Source organism: Leucopleurus acutus (genome assembly GCF_964270905.1).
Source record: "Leucopleurus acutus genome assembly, chromosome: 21".
NCBI classification, from domain to species: domain Eukaryota; kingdom Metazoa; phylum Chordata; class Mammalia; order Artiodactyla; family Delphinidae; genus Leucopleurus; species Leucopleurus acutus.
In genome coordinates this window covers 13,080,843-13,097,842 of record NC_139163.1, presented here as the reverse complement: position 1 = coordinate 13,097,842, position 17,000 = coordinate 13,080,843, and the positions used below count along the sequence as shown (strand labels likewise).

Sequence of the window (17,000 nt, the reverse complement as noted above, 5' to 3'; positions counted from 1 at the left end):
GCACTTGCCTCTTAAGGTCCAGTGGCCTTGCCCTCAGCCCAGCCTCTAGTCCTGTTCTTGTGTGGCGCTGGGGAGGGACTTGACCTTCCCCGCACGGTTTCCTGGTCTTTGCATTGACAGTAACAACTCCGTGCAGTGAGGACTGTTACTACACGTGCTCTCATGGGTGACTGCTCCGCACTGGCCTGACACGTGCTACGTGCTTAACTCACAGTGGCCTCACAGACATCGTAGCCTCACGCTGATTTCCCCAAACATCTTCCTTCCCATCTCCCGTGCAGCTTACCCTGTCATGCGTTCCGGATTAACTTGCTCCAAATCCTTGAGCTGAGGTGGGGAGCTGCTTCTCATCCCCGGAGCCTGAAGTTACGCTCATTTTCTTAGGCCACACTCACCTCCTGCGTCCACACACAGCTCCCCCGAGACGGTGTGGTGGTGTCCACAGTTTCTTTTGCACCTACTGGCACCTTTTTATTCTCTATTTTCTGTCTGTATTGTTGTTATGCAGTTTACTTCCAAGCCTCATGAATGGCGTCTGCAAGTTTTCGAAGTTTGTACCCCCAAGTGGATATTAAATCATGTACAAGTCCAATAGAAGGTAAGGTTTTCCCAAAACCTCTTTCAGTCCTCACGTTAAAGTCTTACCAAGCCTTTCATGCTACGGAGTGCTCTCTCGGGCACTTTATTTTGAACAACATCAGTAGAGGGGGCACCCAGTCTTTTTTTCATTTATTTATTTTATTTATTTATTTTTGTTTGCGTTGGGTCTTCGTTGCTGCACACGGGCTTTCTCTAGTTGCGGCGAGAGGGGGCTGCTGTTCGTTGTGGTGCGTGGGCTTCTCATTGCGGTGGCTTCTCTTGTTGTGGAGCACGGGCTCTAGGCACGCAGGCTTCAGTAGTTGTGGCTTTAGGGCTCTAGAGCGCAGGCTCAGTAGTTGTGGCACACGGGCATAGTTGCTCCGTGGCATGTGGGATCTTCCCGGACCAGGGCTCGAACCCGTGTCCCCTGCGTTGGCAGGCAGATTCTCAACCACTGCACCACCGGGGAAGCCTGGGCACCCTGTCTTGCAGCCACACCTGCCAATCCAAATCTTGGGTTCTTGTAAAAGTCTAAGGCAAAGAAATTGAATGCTGGCTGGGTAATTACTTCTGGGGGTTGGACTTTACAAAGGCAAGCGTTGGATATTATTATAAAAACCTTTTAAACATCAGTTTAAAAAGCAGTGAAGTATGTGGTTTAGTTATATGAATATGGACCCATAGGACAGATTTTTTTTTTTTTTAACTGTCCTAACATTATACAGATGTGGTCCTGTGACCTGGGAGAATTTTTGCAGTGGTAGCTGCAGATGGGAGTTCAAAAAATGCTTCCACTTAACCAGCTTAAATGGAAGAGAAAAATGTGAAGATAGGCCACAGAAAACTGTTAATCCTCAAAATGTGGCTTTGGAGATTCTGAAGACCCTGTTGGAAGAAGCATGTTCAAAGACTTTGAATAAAATATTAATGAAATGTGAATAGAAAACCAGTAAATATTTCTAAAGTAATGTATATTGTTGTGTGACTTAAATATATGTATAGCTTGGTGAATACAGAGACTGTAATAAGCAGGCATTTGACCAGTTTCATCTGATCCCTAAAAGTTGATCTGTTCCAGTTGGGCACGTTATATTTAGAATCTCTTTATTTTGGGATGTATGTGATAGTGGTGGCCGGTGGCCAGTGTGAACGGGTGAGGCCTGGCCCTAATCTTACTGGTAGAAAGTCAGTCTAGCCCTATACTTGCCTGTGAAAGCTTTGTGTCCCGCTCTGGGACAGCTTTAAGGAGATGGGCAGGGAGTGCTTGAGTGTAGAATTACTCAGCTTGCCTCGACTATTTCAATAGAACAGTTTTCTAAAAACAAAGCATCTCCGCTCCCTTTGTCCTTCTAAAATCTTCTTGGAAATGGAACTGGGGATCCACACACAGAATCACTTTAATGAAAATTAGGCGGCTTTAAGGTTTACTATGCTTCCTTGGGGAGGGAAGCCCCAAGGCGGCGGACGGGGATAATTCCCTGTGGAACTACGTGCTCCTTGTGCCTGGGATCCCTGAGTGACCCAAGTGGTCCTTGTCCTTCTTGTGCTCAGGATGAGGAGATGGTCCAGGGGCAGCGACCGCCGTCAGGAATTCCCCCGTGGGATGGGGTTGGAACAGCAGGCCTGGGCACCTCTGTGGAGCTTCTGTAGCTCCCACTCTCTACAGGGAGCCTGACTGCTCTTTCGGTTCCAGAGGGGATGGTTCAAGCAAATCTAGCTTTAGGTACTTTGCCAGCCAGGGTTAAGGAGCCAGAATCCAGCGGGTCTGGAGAGGCCCCGTTGAAAGAACAGCACACGGTCTGGCTGCTGCTCTCTTGTTGCTCTCGAGGCTGAGCTGTGCAGCTAGTGCCGGACACAGAGGGCACTTTCAGGCCTCTGTAAATAGCCTGTTGTGCAGGGGAGGAGGTGGATAAAGAATGGCAGCATCTCGCCAGCTTGGCTTTTTGCTACTTGAAGGCGAGACGTCAGGACTTCTTCATTTGCTGCTGCCGGGGCAAGGGTACTATTTGTGTGGGTTTGTTTGAGGGCTGCATTCCCGGTGAAATAGTCCATCAGACCGCTATTATTTAGCTGGATGAAAGCTCGAGGAACTTTAGAAGGAGAGAAACATCCAGCTCACCCATTTGGGGGATTTATAAATGACACGAAGAAAATAAAATGCTAATGTAAGTATCTGTTTGCAGAATCGCAGGAGCTGTGTGTGCGTGTGTGTGTGTGTGTGTGTGTGTGTGTGTGTGTGTGTGTGTCCATAGAGAATGATGCCCTTGTGAGTCACCTCTGGCCCTGAGCCACTTTTTTCCTGGTGCAAACGGAATGGTAAGAGGTGACCCTTTGTGTACAGTGGGCCTTGAACCCACATGCTCCCAGGCCAAGGTAAAGGGGTGAATGCTAGCGGTTCTGTAGGACATGGAGAGTGAGATGGATTTCAGACGGCGAGCTCTCCTAATACTGTGGCGTGTGAGTGCTGGAGGGACCTGTAGGGCCGCCTACTCTCATGGTTCCTAACCTGGGGTGTGGGCTGCGGGGGGCTTGTGAGCCCCAGGTGCAAACAAGTACGTGCATGTTCTCAGTGGAGCGAGTCAGCGGCCCAGCACAGGGTAAGAATTGTTCCTGTAGAGGAAAAAGCATGAGTTTAGTTGGGTTGGTGTCCCGGTCTTGGGAGATACCTTCCGGAAGCCTTGTTAAGTGTCCAGCCTCTGTTTCCTCATCAGATTTTATATTTTGATGTTTAAGTGAGACACACGATGTGAAAGCCTTTCCAAAACACCACATTGATGCTAATTGTATCATTTAGCTCCTCTTCCCAAAGTTCGGGCAGATGGGTGCCAGGATTTCTGTTTTCTGACAGTCATGCAGTCCAGTTTCTATTCCCCTGCTCGTACATCTATTTCTACCCAGGTCTATTTAAAGGCGTCCTCTGCTCTGGTTCTTTGCAGTGAGCTTGTGCCAGGTTTCCCCCACCATTGGTACACTCCCCGTCATCCTGTGGTTTTAGACTCCAGCTTTATAGGAATTTCAAAAGACTCAACTGAGCGAGCTCACTTTCTGTCGGTGTGAGAGTAGCTATAGGGGAGGAGGAGCTGGCTGCCAGTAGCCTTGTGTGTGCAACAAATACTGGCCGCTTAAGCCGGCTTAAAAGCCGACTGAATCATGTTCTTAGCAAACAGCACCATGATTATATGCCTGGGCTATAAAAAACTGCCTGAGATGGTGATGTGGAAATTTAAGAATTAGGAAAAAGATTCCAACTAGAGCACCGTTGGAACAAGCATAAAATCTGGGTTTTAACCGCTTGTTGGCAAATACGTGAGTCTTGATACTTCTTAGAGACCTGCTGGGACTGTCTTAAGACGTGGTGTTTGTGTTCAGCTGGAGCATTGAAAGGCTATTTATTGTGGCTAATTTTCTTTGAATGTAGGTCTGCCTCCATTTCTAAATAGCCCAAGTGCCGTTTCCTTAAGAGCAGTTAAATAGCAGGGAAAAGATTTATAACGCTCCCCGTTCACATCGAAGAGTTCTCCCTTACGTGGATCTGCGTGAGGCATTGCCTGCGTTCTTCCCTGTGTGGACTGTAGTTCTCCCATGGACAGCATTAGCCCATTTGTTCAGCAAAGTGGACTGGCAGCTCGCTACCTGGCTGCCAGCTAAAAGGCATGAATTAAACTGCGATAGCTTGCCATCATCACCCACGAAAGATAAGAATTTAGCTGGATTGAAATCCTTAGTGTTACGGATTAGTACCTAATAAAATGTTCTTGCATGGGTGCTACTGAATCAGCACTTTTCTGTTTTGTTTTGTTTTGTTTTAAGTTTTCTTTCCTAAACTTATTTCTAGAAATAGACTTATTTCTTTCTTAGTATAATGCTACCGAATCAGCCATTTTCTGGGTTTTGTTTTAAGTTTTCTTTCCTAGACTTATTTCTAGAAATAGACTTATTTCTTTCTTAGTATAATGCTACTGAATCAGCAATTTTCTGGGTTTTGTTTTTTCTTTTTTTAAAGTTTTCTCTCCTAGACTTACTTCTAGAAATAGACATTTCTTTCTTAGTGTAATGCTACCGAATCAGCAATTTTCTGGGTTTTGTTTTGTTCTAAGTTTTCTTTCCTTATTTCTAGAAATAGACTTATTTCTTTCTTAGTATAATGCTACCGAATCAGCAATTTTCTGGGTTCTGTTTTGTTTTAAGTTTTCTTTCCTAGACCTATTTCTAGAAGTAGACGTTTCTTCCTTAGTACAACGCCGTCTACTTGTAGCTTGCCTATTGCTGATGCTGAACATAATAGAATATAAAAAATTAATCACTTGTTTAGGACTGTGTTTGTTTATGGGGGGATGATTTAATATTCTCACACAGGGATGTGAGTCTGTTGAACAACTCCTATAAATTCGCACGATCTAGGTTTCATGGAAATGACTTCAGGGACTTTGGGGAGAGAGGAGGGAAGGGCAGGCTTGTGTGCAATAAATAGGGTGGGTACCTCCCATCCAGACTCGAAGTGCTGTGGGGTGATGCAGACAGCCAGATGATTGGAGGGAAAGGCAGGTGTGCACACTGTATGCATAAGGTTTCTGCGCAACCATGGGGTTGCAATACTGTTTATGAAATCTGACCACTCGGGGCCAGTAAGACCTGGACTTGATTTGTCTGCTTATCCTCGAGGTCTCGGTGTAAACATCCCCTCCTCAGAGGGGTCTTCCCTGATCACTGGATCTTAACGGTGCTAACACTTACTCCACCTTGCAGATAGATACTGCTTGTTTATCTCCCCCACTAGCTGGTTAGCCCGTTGAGAGCCCAGACCAGCTCATCTGGCACTTTCTTCCCAGCTCCTAGCCCACACAAGATGCCCAGATTTGTTGAATGGCTGGGGTAGTTCAGTTCGAGTTATGAATTCATCTAGAAGAAACCTGCTGTCAGTGTACCGATAATCAGTTACTTTCTTGATCTGTCTTATGTCCATTTGACGTGACCACCCAACATCTGATTGTTCATTTCAGTGGTTTTAAAAAAAATATGCCCATTGTCTCTCCTTCTTGGGATGCTGAGCAGAAAGAAAACAGTGTCTGTCTTCGGAACTGGCACCGGCATTGACACTCACTGGTCCTGTCCCTGCCCAGTGGGGTGACTGCGCCCAGCTTCTCATTGGCCTATCCTCCACTGTCCGTTCTCTTGGGAAGTCAAGTACGGATTTTGTCTGCTAGTTACCTTTAGCCCAGTGGGCAGCAGCACAGGACTGCGCATGTGACGGATGCCCTGAGAGACCTTGGCAGGCTGGCTAAGCACCGGGTGAGCACGTCCACCCCCTACTCCGCCCCTACCCCGCGGCCTAGTCTGTTTCTGCAGTGGTGTGTCACCCAGCAGCCAGCTGTTGGTGGCACAGATGGTCAGTGGTTTTATAAGTGCTGGTGCTTTCTCTGCACAGTTATGACCTGCAGAAATGCACTTACCTGCTCCTTCTCTGTTGTCATGTTAAAGCTCAAAATTGTCTGTGTGTCTGTGTGTGTGTATGTATGCCTACACAGGGCTGTTGTAGCACAAGATTGCATTACATTGCCTCCTAGAGAACTGACGGCCAGTGAAAGCCCCTGATATTCTGCAGCTCTGTAAAAAGATATATACGGTGATGTAGATTTAAATTTGAAGAGGATTTCTATATTTGGAAAAAAAAAAACGATTTTCAGTCTTGGGACCTAGCTGTTTAAAAAACATAAAATAAGGAGCTCAAAAATACCGTCTGAATTAATGATAAAGGTTAACACGTCGCATTGCCAGGCAGTTTCTGAGAAAAGTCTTTCAGATCGTTTCCTAGGATTTCCTTCCCTGTACTGCCAAACATACTTTAGAACAGTTATTCATCAATAATTTTCTAATTAGAATTATTCTTATTTGTTCTCTGTACTGCACATTAATTTTTACATTGATATATATATAAATTGTTTATAATATTCAATTTGAGGCTTTAATATATATATGGGGCTGTTCATCTGATTTTCTTCTGTGTGTTTTGGCTTCTTAATTTTGTATGTAAACTCCTCGTAGTTGTGTCATCTTTTGTTACCTCTGTCTCCTACTGTTCTCCATGCAGGACTAATCACAGAATGTCGATAGAGGAAATAATAATAATGCCCAACGTGGATGAACACATTGTGGTGCCTCACACCATTCTAAGCTCTTTATGTGAACCATTTAGTCCTTATAAAAGCCCTATGAGATAGGTGCTGTTTTTATGGTTGAGGAAACTGAGGCACAGAAAGGGCAAGTGATTTGTCCCCAGTCATACAGCTGATGAGCTGGGGGGGTGGGATTTGGCTGTAGAGTCTAGGATCTTAAATACTATTTTGTACTTTCTCTCAAATACTATGCTATAATCTCTCTAGATATTTGCTAGATAAATATCTCTAGATATTTATGCACACCCTTTTATTATTTATTTTAGCTATAATAGCTTGAGGAACATAAGTGACACTGTTTTGTTAGAATAGCCAACGCCAGTTTCCCCTGCGCTTATACGGCTGCTTTTGTGGGGAAGGTGAGGGGCCCACTCAAAACCCGGCTTGGTCTCTTTCACCAGCTGGGGAGCTTGTGCTGAGCTTTGTCAGAACAAATGGAAACTGATGGCCTTCGGGTGGTTCGGGCTACTTTCTGCTCTCTGTTCTCCTCCCCATCAGCTGTGATAATGAGAGTTGAGTGTGTTTGATTAGGTGGAAGAGGACAAGAGAGAGAATATAAGGCAAGAAAATAGTAACTTATGCCCCTTGGAACATTATGTGGCAGGAATTCTGAGTGACTAAATGTTTTTAATATGGTCAACGAAAACTTTACACAAGTTGATAGAAGTAAAACGAATTCCTAAAATGTTTTTAGAAAAATGAGATTTGACAGCCAGGAAAAGACCTGGACCATCAGCCTGTGGCTTTAATGCCCCTGATTGGTCAGCCAGCGTCGAGCTGATGGTCGGCCCCGGGGAGTCTGGAGCAGCATCGCGCCACCCTGGAATGAACGTGACGTTTTTCTCTCCGGCAGATATCGGTGTAGGGTGCTACCAACCCAGGACGATGCAAGCCCACGAGCTGTCCCAGTTCTTTCGGATGCCAGAGATGGTTGACTTCCGGCAGTACGTGCGCACCCTTCCAACCAACACGCTCATGGGCTTCGGTGCGTTCGCGGCGCTCACCACCTTCTGGTATGCCACGCGGCCGCGGGCCCTGAAGCCACCGTGCGACCTGGCCATGCAGTCGGTGCAGGTGGCGGTAAGTGGAGCCTGGCCGCCCCCGGGCCTCTGCCTCTCTCTCCACAGGTTCCAGGCCCCATTGAAGGCAGCGTCGGGCAAGATCCTAATCACAAGCAAATATTGGTGGGGCACTTTGTAAACTGAAATGTGCTCCCCAAACAGAATTTCAGCAGTGATGAGAAGAGGAGGGCAAAAAAATAGGGCAGAGGGACACAGGCAGTGATGCTGCTTGGGTGTCTGGCCACATCACACGGAGCAGAGGCTCGTCCCGTAATCTCATGGGGCTTCTGCCCTGCACTGGGCGCTGAGCTGTGCCTGGAGGATCCTGAGAGGGGAAAGGACAGGCACAGGGTCCCTGCCCTCAGCGGAGAAGAGGGTAGTCAATTGTTAGAGAAAGAAGGATTTCACCTGTGGTTGTCTGATACCTGGAACACATTGCACAGGGGTTAAAAAGGACTCAGGTATTTCCTTCTTTTTTTGTTTTGGCTGCATACTCATTAATTGCTTCTTTATATCAAATTTTTTTTTAGTTGAGATTTTAGAACAGATTTACAGAAAAATTACAGAATTTCCTAAATCCCACATCTATTTCTGCTATTATTAACATCTAACATTAGTATGGTACATCTGTTTTTTGTTTCTTTTAAGCTTTTTTTTTAATTCTTGAATTTTATTTTATTTTTTTATACAGCAGCTTCTTATTAGTTATCTATTTTATACATATTAGTGTATACATGTCAATCCCAATCTCCCAATTCATCCCACCACCACCACCCCACCCCCGCCGCTTTCCCTCCTTGGTATCCATACGTTTGTTCTCTACATCTGTGTCTCTGTTTCTGCCTTGCAAACAGGTCCATCTGTACTATTTTTCTAGATTCCACATATATGCATTAATATATGATACTTGTTTTTCTCTTTCTGACTTACTTCACTCTATATGACAGTCTCTAGATCCATCCACATCTCTACAAGTGACCCAATTTCATTCCTTTTTATAGCTGAGTAATATTCCATTGTATATATGTATCACATCTTCTTTATCCATTCGTCTGTCGATGGGCATTTAGGTTGCTTCCATGACCTGGCTATTGTAAATAGTGCTGCAGTGAACATTAGGGTGCATGTGTCTTTTTGAATTATGGTTTCCTCTGGGTATATGCCCAATAGTGGGATTGCTGGGTCATATGGTAATTCTATTTTTAGTTTTATAAGGAACCTCCAGTGGCTGTATCAATTTACATTCCCACCAACAGTGCAAGAGGGTTCCCTTTTCTCCACACCCTCTCCAGCATTTGTTGTTTGTAGATTTTCTGATGATGCCCATTCTAACCAGCATGAGGTGATACCTCATTGCAGTTTTGATTTGCATTTCTCTAATAATTAGTGATGTTAAGCAGCTTTTCATGTGCCTCTTGGCCATCTGCATGTCTTCTTTGGAGAAATGCCTATTTAGGTGTTCTGCCCATTTTTGGATTGGGTTGTTTGTGTTTTTGATATTGAGCTGAATGAGCTGCTTGTATATTTTGGAGATTAATCCGTCGTCCGTTGATTCATTTGCAAATATTTCTCCCATTCTGAGGGTTGTCTTTTCGACTTGTTTATAGTTTCCTTTGCTGTGCAAAAGCTTTTAAATTTCATTAGGTCCTATTTGTTTATATTTGTTTTTACTTCCATTACTCTAGGAGGTGGATCAAAAAAGATCTTGCTGTGATTTATGTCAAAGAGTGTTCTTCCTGTTTACATCTAAGAGTTTTATACTGTCCGGCCTTACATTTAGGTCTTGAATCCATTTTGAATTTATTTTTGTGTATGGTGTTAGGGAGTGTTCTAATTTCATTCTTTTACATGTAGCTGTCCAGTTTTCCTGGCACCACTTATTGAAGAGACTGTCTTTTCTTCATTGTATATCCTTGGCTCCTTTGTCGTAGATTAGTTTGATCATAGGTGCTTGGGTTTATCTCTGGGTTTTCTATCCTGCTCCATTGATATGTATTTCTGTTTTTGTGCCATTACCATATTGTCTTGATTACTGTAGCTTTGTAGTGTAGTCTGAAGTCAGGGAGTCTGATTCCTCTAGCTCTGTTTTTTTCCCTCAAGATTGCTTTGGCTATTCAGGGTCTTTTTGCCTCCTTACACGTTTTAAGATTTTTTGTTCTAGTTCTGTAAAAAGTGCCATTGTTAATTTGATAGGGACTGCATTGAATCTGTAGATTGCTTTGGGTAGTATAGTCATTTTCACAATATTGATTCTTCCAGTCCAAGAACATGGTATATCTCTCCATCTGTTTGAGTCATCTTTAATTTCTTTCATCAGTGTCTTATAGTTTTCTGAGTACAGGACTTTTACCTCCTTAGGTAAACCTTAGTTAGATTTATTCCTAGGTATTTTATTCTTTTTGTTGCAGTGGTGAATGGGATTGTTTCCTTAATTTCTCTTTCTGATCTTTTGTTGTTAGTGTATAGGAATGCAAGAGGTTTCTGTGCATTAATTTTGTATCCTGCAACTTTACCAAATTCATTGATTAGCTCTAGTAGTTTTCTGGTGGCATCTTTAGGATTCTCTATGTATAGTATCATGTCATCTGCAAACAGTCACAGTTTACTTCTTCTTTTCCAATTTGTACACCTTTTATTTCTTTTTCTTCTCTGATTGCTGTGGCTAGGACTTACAAAACTATATTGAATAATAGTTGTGAGAGTGGACATCCTTGTCTTGTTCCTGATCTCAGAGGAAATGCTTTCAGGTTTTCACCATTGAGAATGATGTTTGCTGTGGGTTTGTCATATATGGCCTTTATTATGTTGAGGTAGGTTCCCTCTATGCCCACTTTCTGGAGACTTTTTATCATAAATGGGTGTTGAGTTTTGTCAAAAGCCTTTTCTGCATCTATTGAGATGATCATATGGTTTTAATTCTTCAATTTGTTAATATCACATTGATTGATTTGCGTATATTGAAGAATCCTTGCATCCCTGGGATAAATCTCACTTGATCATGGTGTATGATCTTTTTAACATGTTGCTGGATTCTGTTTGCTAGTATTTTGTTGTAGGTTTTTGCATCTATATTCATTAGTGATATTGGTCTGTAATTTTCTTTTTTTGTAGTATCTTTCTCTGATTTTGGTGTCAGGGTGATGGTGGCCTCATAGAATGAGTATGGGAGTGTTCCTTCCTCTGCAATTTTTTGGAAGAGTTTGAGAAGGATAGGTGTTAATTCTTCTTTAAATGTTTGATAGAATTCACCTGTGAGGCCATCTGGTCCTGGGCTTTTGTTTGTTGGACAATTTTTAATCACAGTTTCAATTTCATTACTTGTGATTGGTCTGTTTTTATTTTCTATTTCTTCCTGGTTCAGTCTTGGAAGGTTGTGCTTTTCTAAGAATTTGTCCATTTCTTCCAGGTTTTCCATTTTATTGCCATAGAGTTGCTTGTAGTAGGATGCTTTGTAATTTCTGCAGTGTCTGTTGCAACTTCTCCTTTTTCATTTCCAATTTTATTAATTTGAGTCCTCTCCCTCTATTTCTTGATGAGTCTGGCTAATGGTTTATCAATTTTGTTTATCTTCTCAAAGAACCAACTTTTAGTTTTATTGATCTTTGCTATTGATTTCTTTGTTTCTATTTCATTTATTTCTGCTCTGATCTTTATGATTTCTTTCTATCTACTAACTTTGGGTTTTGTTTGTTCTTCTTTCTCTGGTTCCTTTAGGTGTAAGGTTAGATTGTTTATTTGAGGTTTTTCTTGTTTCTTGAGGTAGGATTGTATTGCTATAAACTTCCCTCTTAGAACTGCTTTTGCTGCATCCCATAGATTTTGGATGGTCGTGTTTTCATTGTCTCTAGGTAGTTTTTGATTTCCTCTTTGATTTCTTCAGTGATCTCTTGGTTATTTAGTAATGTATTGTTTAGCCTCCATGTGTTCGTGCTTTTCACGTTTTTCTCCCTGTAATTTACTTCTAATCTCAGTATTGTGGTCGGAAAAAATGCTTGATATGATTTCAGTTTTCTTAAATTTACCGAGGCTTGACTTGTGACCCAAGATGTGATCTATCCTGGAGAGTGTTCTGTGTACACTTGGGAAGAAAGTGTAATCTGCTGTTTTCAGATGGAATGTTGCATAAATATCAATTAAATCTATATGGTCTGTAGTGTCATTTAAAGCTTTTGTTTCCTTATTAATTTTCTGTATGGATGATCTGTCCATTGGTGTAAGTGAGGTTTTAAAATCCCCCACTGTTGTTGTGTTACTGTCAATTTCCTCTTTTATAGCTGTTAGCATTTGCCTTATGTGTTGAGGTGCTCCTATGTTGGGTGCATATATATTTATAATTGTTATTATATCTTCTTCTTGGATTGATCCTTTAATCATTATGTAGTGTCCTTCCTTGTCTCTTGTAACATCCTTTAGAGTCTATTCTATCTGATATGAGTATTGCTACTCCAGCTTTCTTTTGATTTCCATTTGCATGGAATATCTCTTTGCATCCCCTCACTTTCAGTCTGTATGTGTCCCTAGGTCTGAAGTGCATCTCTGTAGACGGCATATATACAGGTCTTGTTTTTGTGTCCATTCAACGAGCCTGTGTCTTTTGGTTGGAGCATTTAATCCATTGACATTTAAGGTAATTATCGATATGTGTGTTCTGAATTACCATTTTCTGAATTGTTTTGGGTTTGTTTTTGCAGGTCCTTTTCTTCTCTTGTGTTTCCCACTTAGAGAAGTTCCTTTAGCATTTGTTGTAGAGCTGGTTTGGTGGTGCTGAATTCTCTTAGCTTTTGCTTGTCTGGAAAGCTTTTGATTTCTCCATCGAATCTGAATGAGACCCTTGCTGGGTAATCTTGGTTATAGGTTCTTCCCTTTCATCACTTTAAATATATCATGCCACTCCCTTCTGGCTTGTGGAGTTTCTGCTGAGAAAGCAGCTGTTAACCTTATGGGAGTTCCCTTGTATGTTATTTGTCATTTTTCCCTTGTTGCTTTTAATAATTTTTTTTGTCTTTAATTTTTGTCAGTTTGATTACTATATGTCTCGGCATGTTTCTCCTTGGTTTTATCCTGCCTGGGACCCTCTGCGCTTCCTGGAGTTGGGTGGCTATTTCCTTTCCCATGTTAGGGAATTTTTTGACCGTAATCTCTGCAAATATTTTCTCAGGTTCTTTCTCTTTTTCTTCTCCTTCTGGGACCCCTATAATGTGAATGTTGTTGCGTTTAATGTCCAGAGGTCTCTTAGGCTGTCTTCATTTCTTTTCATTCTTTTTTCTTTATTCTGTTCCTCAGCAGTGAATTCCACCATTCTGTCTTCCAGGTCACTTATCCGTTCTTCTGAGTCAGTTATTCTGGTATTGATTCCTTCTAGTGTACTTTTCCTTTTAGTTATTGTATCGTTCACCTCTGTTTGTTTGTTCTTTAATTCTTCTACATCTTTGTAAAACATTTCTTGCATCTTCTCAATCTTTGCCTCCATTCTTTTTCTGAGGTCCTGGATCATCTCACTATCATTATACTGAATTCTTTTTCTGGAAGATTGCCTCTCTCCACTTCATTTAGTTGGTTTTCTGGGGTTTTATCTTGTTCCTTCATCTGGTACATAGTCCTCTGCCTTTTCATTTTGTCTGTCTTTCTATGAATGTGGTTTTTGTTCCACAGGCTGCCCGATTGTAGTTCTTCTTGCTTCTGCTGTCTGCCCTCTGGTGGATGAGGCTATCTAAGAGGCTTGTGCAAGCTTTGTGGTTGGTGGGACTGGTGGTGGATAGAGGTAGGTGCTGCTCTGGTGGGCAGAGCTCAGTAAAACTTTAATCTGCTTGTCTAGTGATGGGTGGGGCTGAGATCCCTCCCTGTTAGTTGTTTGGCCTGAGGCGACCCAGCACTGGAGCCTGCAGTGTCCTTGTCCCTGAGGTGAGCCACAGCCACCACCACCACCACCACCACAACCCCGCCTCTGCAGGAGACCCTCCAACACTAGCAGGTAGGTCTGTCTCAGTCTCCCCTGGGGTCACTGCTTCTTCCCCTGGGTCCCAATGCGCACACTACTTTGTGTGTGCCCTTCAAGAGCGGAGTCTCTGTTTCCCCCAGTCCTTTCAAAGTCCTGCAATCAAATCCCACTAGCCTTCAAAGTCTGATTCTCTGGGAATTCCTTCTCCCATTGCCGGACCCCCAGGTGGGGAAGCCTGACGTGGGGCTCAGAGCCTTCACTCCAGTGGGTGGACTTCTGTAGTATAAGTGTTCTCCAGTTTGTGAGTGACCCACCCAGCGGTTATGGGATTTGATTTTATTGTGATTGCGCCCCTCCTACCGTCTCACTGGGGCTTCTCGTTTGTCTTTGGATGTGGGGTGTCTTTTTTGGTGAGTTCCGGTGTCTTCCTGTTAATGATTGTTCAGCAGTTAGTTGTGATTCTGGTGCCTCTCGCATGAGGGAGTTGGGACTTGGGGAGTTCTAACAGGATGAGGCCGGACTGGGAGCCTGCAGGGTTAATGTGGCCACAGAATTTAGGATGGGTGTGAAGAATCAAGGACATTCAAGAGGTGTGTAAGGTGGGATAGGGAGGGTGGGAGGGAGGGAGACGCAAGAGGGAGGAGGTATGGGAACATATGTATATGTATAACTGATTCACTTTGTTATAAAGCAGAAACTAACACACCATTGTAAAGCAATTATACTCCAATAAAGATGTTAAAAAAAAAATCAGGGAAAAAAAAAAGAGATGTGTAAGGTACAGTTGGGTGCCATGGTTGTGTTTAACTTGGCCAAACAAAAGGTCAGGCTCTCATCGCTCTAAGAACCAAGCAGAGAGTGATGTTCCGTAATTCGGGCTTACTGCGGGGGGGGGGGGGGGGGGGGGCGGGGGCGGGGGGAGGTGATCGGGAAGTCCAAAGGGAGGGTCTCAGCGCTCCTGCTCTACCTTCCTTCCCTCGAGAATCTCTTTTTAAGGTTAATAGAAAAGATGAAGCAGGCAGGTGTTCACTGGTGCTTTGACTCTTTTTTTTTTTTAATTTTTTTTTTTTTGCGGTACGCGGGCCTCTCACTGTTGTGGCCTCTCCTGTTGCGGAGCACAGGCTCCGGACGCGCAGGCTCAGCGGCCATGGTTCACGGGCCCAGCCGCTCCGCGGCATGTGGGATCCTCCCGGACCGGGGCACGAACCCGTGTCCCCTGCATCGGCAGGCAGACTCCCAACCACTGTGCCACCAGGGAAGCCCTAGTGCTTTGACTCTTCACCTACTCTCTGTAGTTTCCTGCTTTCCCCTACCCAGGTCAGAATTCATTTTCAGGATTTATGACTCGCAAAAGAAAAGCATTGGGAAACAGAGAATCACCTCATGTACTTTTAGATGTAGCAGTGAATGGTCGCCCCCCACGCCCTCCCTGCCCTCCTCTGACCTGGACTGATGGTCACGAGCAGGAGAGTGTGTCCTTCCAAATGAAGCCCTGGCCTAATTAATACCTTTTTGTTATTTATAGGGTTTCAGTTCTTTGTTTCATTTCAGACAATTTCTTGGATTCATTAATATGAAACTCTTAAAATATATAAAATGGTATGTCAGTGTAATTCATGCCAAAATGTAAAAATAGAATGAACTACTGCTGAGGAAAGCTGGCTTTGTATTTTATTTCTAGTTAGAAGGTAAACTTAGTATTTCACAACAGCTAGTCATATACCAAACGTAAATAGAAGTTAATTTTTTCTAATATGTGTGAAGTTTTTGGCATCCCTTCTCTTCTGGCAGAGGACCTGGTGTCTCACCGTAGCATTGCCATCACTCTGAAAGAGTACTTGGCCAGTATAGATTTAAGATATTTTTAATTAAGCAGTAACTGTAAAAATTTAAAAAGCCAAATTCTTATCGTATGAGAAATTGGAGAGGCACTTACAATGTGGTTTTTAAGTTCCAGTTTAGCATAAAGTCATTGAACCTTATTAAAATAATCATACATGTTCTCTGTAGAACAATTTAAAACTGCAGATAAGCAGAAAGAAAATTAAAATCTCTAATTCCATTACCTGGGGTATGGCTTCCTGATTTTTCTCCTTGCTTATAGGAATAGATTTAGCTCTGATTTTCAGAATTTGTAGGTCTTAGGAAGAGATACAAAGTTTGCTTTGCATATCTAAAAAAGAACTTAAAATATTGAATTTGGGATTATGATACTTAGTAACATAGATACTTTTATCTAGCTAGCATCGTCATATGGACTTGCATGGCAGAAAGAATAATTTAATTCATTAAGTGTTAATCAGGAGCCTGTCTGGCTGGCACTGTTGAAGGGGCTGATTGGCGAATAAAGCATTGTTGCTTTGTTCCCACTTTGAAGCCAAGTAAGCACCATTTGCCCATCCCCACCTTCACACCCCCCTCCCATTTTGCATAGGCAGTTTTTTCACCCTCCTCTTCCCGTAAACTCTTCATGGCTGTGAGAATGAGAGGAATCTGCCCTTTGGGTTTGGCTGCATCTCATCACTACCCACACGGGCTGCTTCCCAGTCACACTTTTCTTTTAAAGCAGCAGCACAGTGGGGACTTCCCTGGCAGTCCAGTGGTTAGGACTCCACGATTCCACTACAGGGAGCGTGGGTTCCATCCCAGGTCAAGGCACTAAGATCCTGCATGACGCACAGTGTGGCCAAAAAAAAAAAAAAAAAAAAAAGGAAGAAAATAAATAAATAAAGCAGCAGCACAGAGGTTCTGGATAAGTTAAAGCTTCTAAAATTTCCTTTTACAAATCAGGGTAATAAAGTGGATGTTAGCACCCGTGCTGTAGATGTGTGCAGGAAAGGTGATACAGACACACGCTGTAGAATAGGGCAGCAAAACTGGAGTTGGCAACGGAATCCCAAAAGTCTCTCATAAATTTTTGAGCCTGGTTTGATCAAGACCCTATTTAGAGAGCCGTTGCCCTCTGTCTGCAGGTACAGCTCCCAACCTGCAACAGTGCGTGTCCGGGAAGAATTCTGTCCTCCACAGCGTTTCTCTACTGTAGCTCCGTAACTTTGAGCAGGGGATGAAAGCAAGTTTTTGTGTGTATATCTGGGTTGTTTTGGTTTTTGTTTTTCAAATCACATTCACAAGTGATGTGCAAGTTTTCCAGTTTTAGCTGGTCTCAACCTGTTCTCTGGAATTGAGATCTCATGTCCCACTCGTGAAGGTGATCTTTGCTGAAGTGACCAGAAACCCTTTGGGATTGGT

The 17,000-nt window shown here is 43.1% G+C and overlaps 1 protein-coding gene across 1 annotated transcript in view; it reads left to right on the top strand.

The window, feature by feature from the left end:
- Nucleotides 1-17,000, top strand: part of ACSL1 (acyl-CoA synthetase long chain family member 1) — a 71,126-nt gene that overhangs the window by 13,078 nt on the left and 41,048 nt on the right. The window contains exon 2 of the mRNA XM_082863982.1: nucleotides 7,606-7,832. Within this exon, the coding sequence (XP_082720108.1) occupies nucleotides 7,638-7,832 (195 nt within the window). The 5' untranslated portion in view covers nucleotides 7,606-7,637. The remainder of the gene's footprint in view (nucleotides 1-7,605; nucleotides 7,833-17,000) is intronic.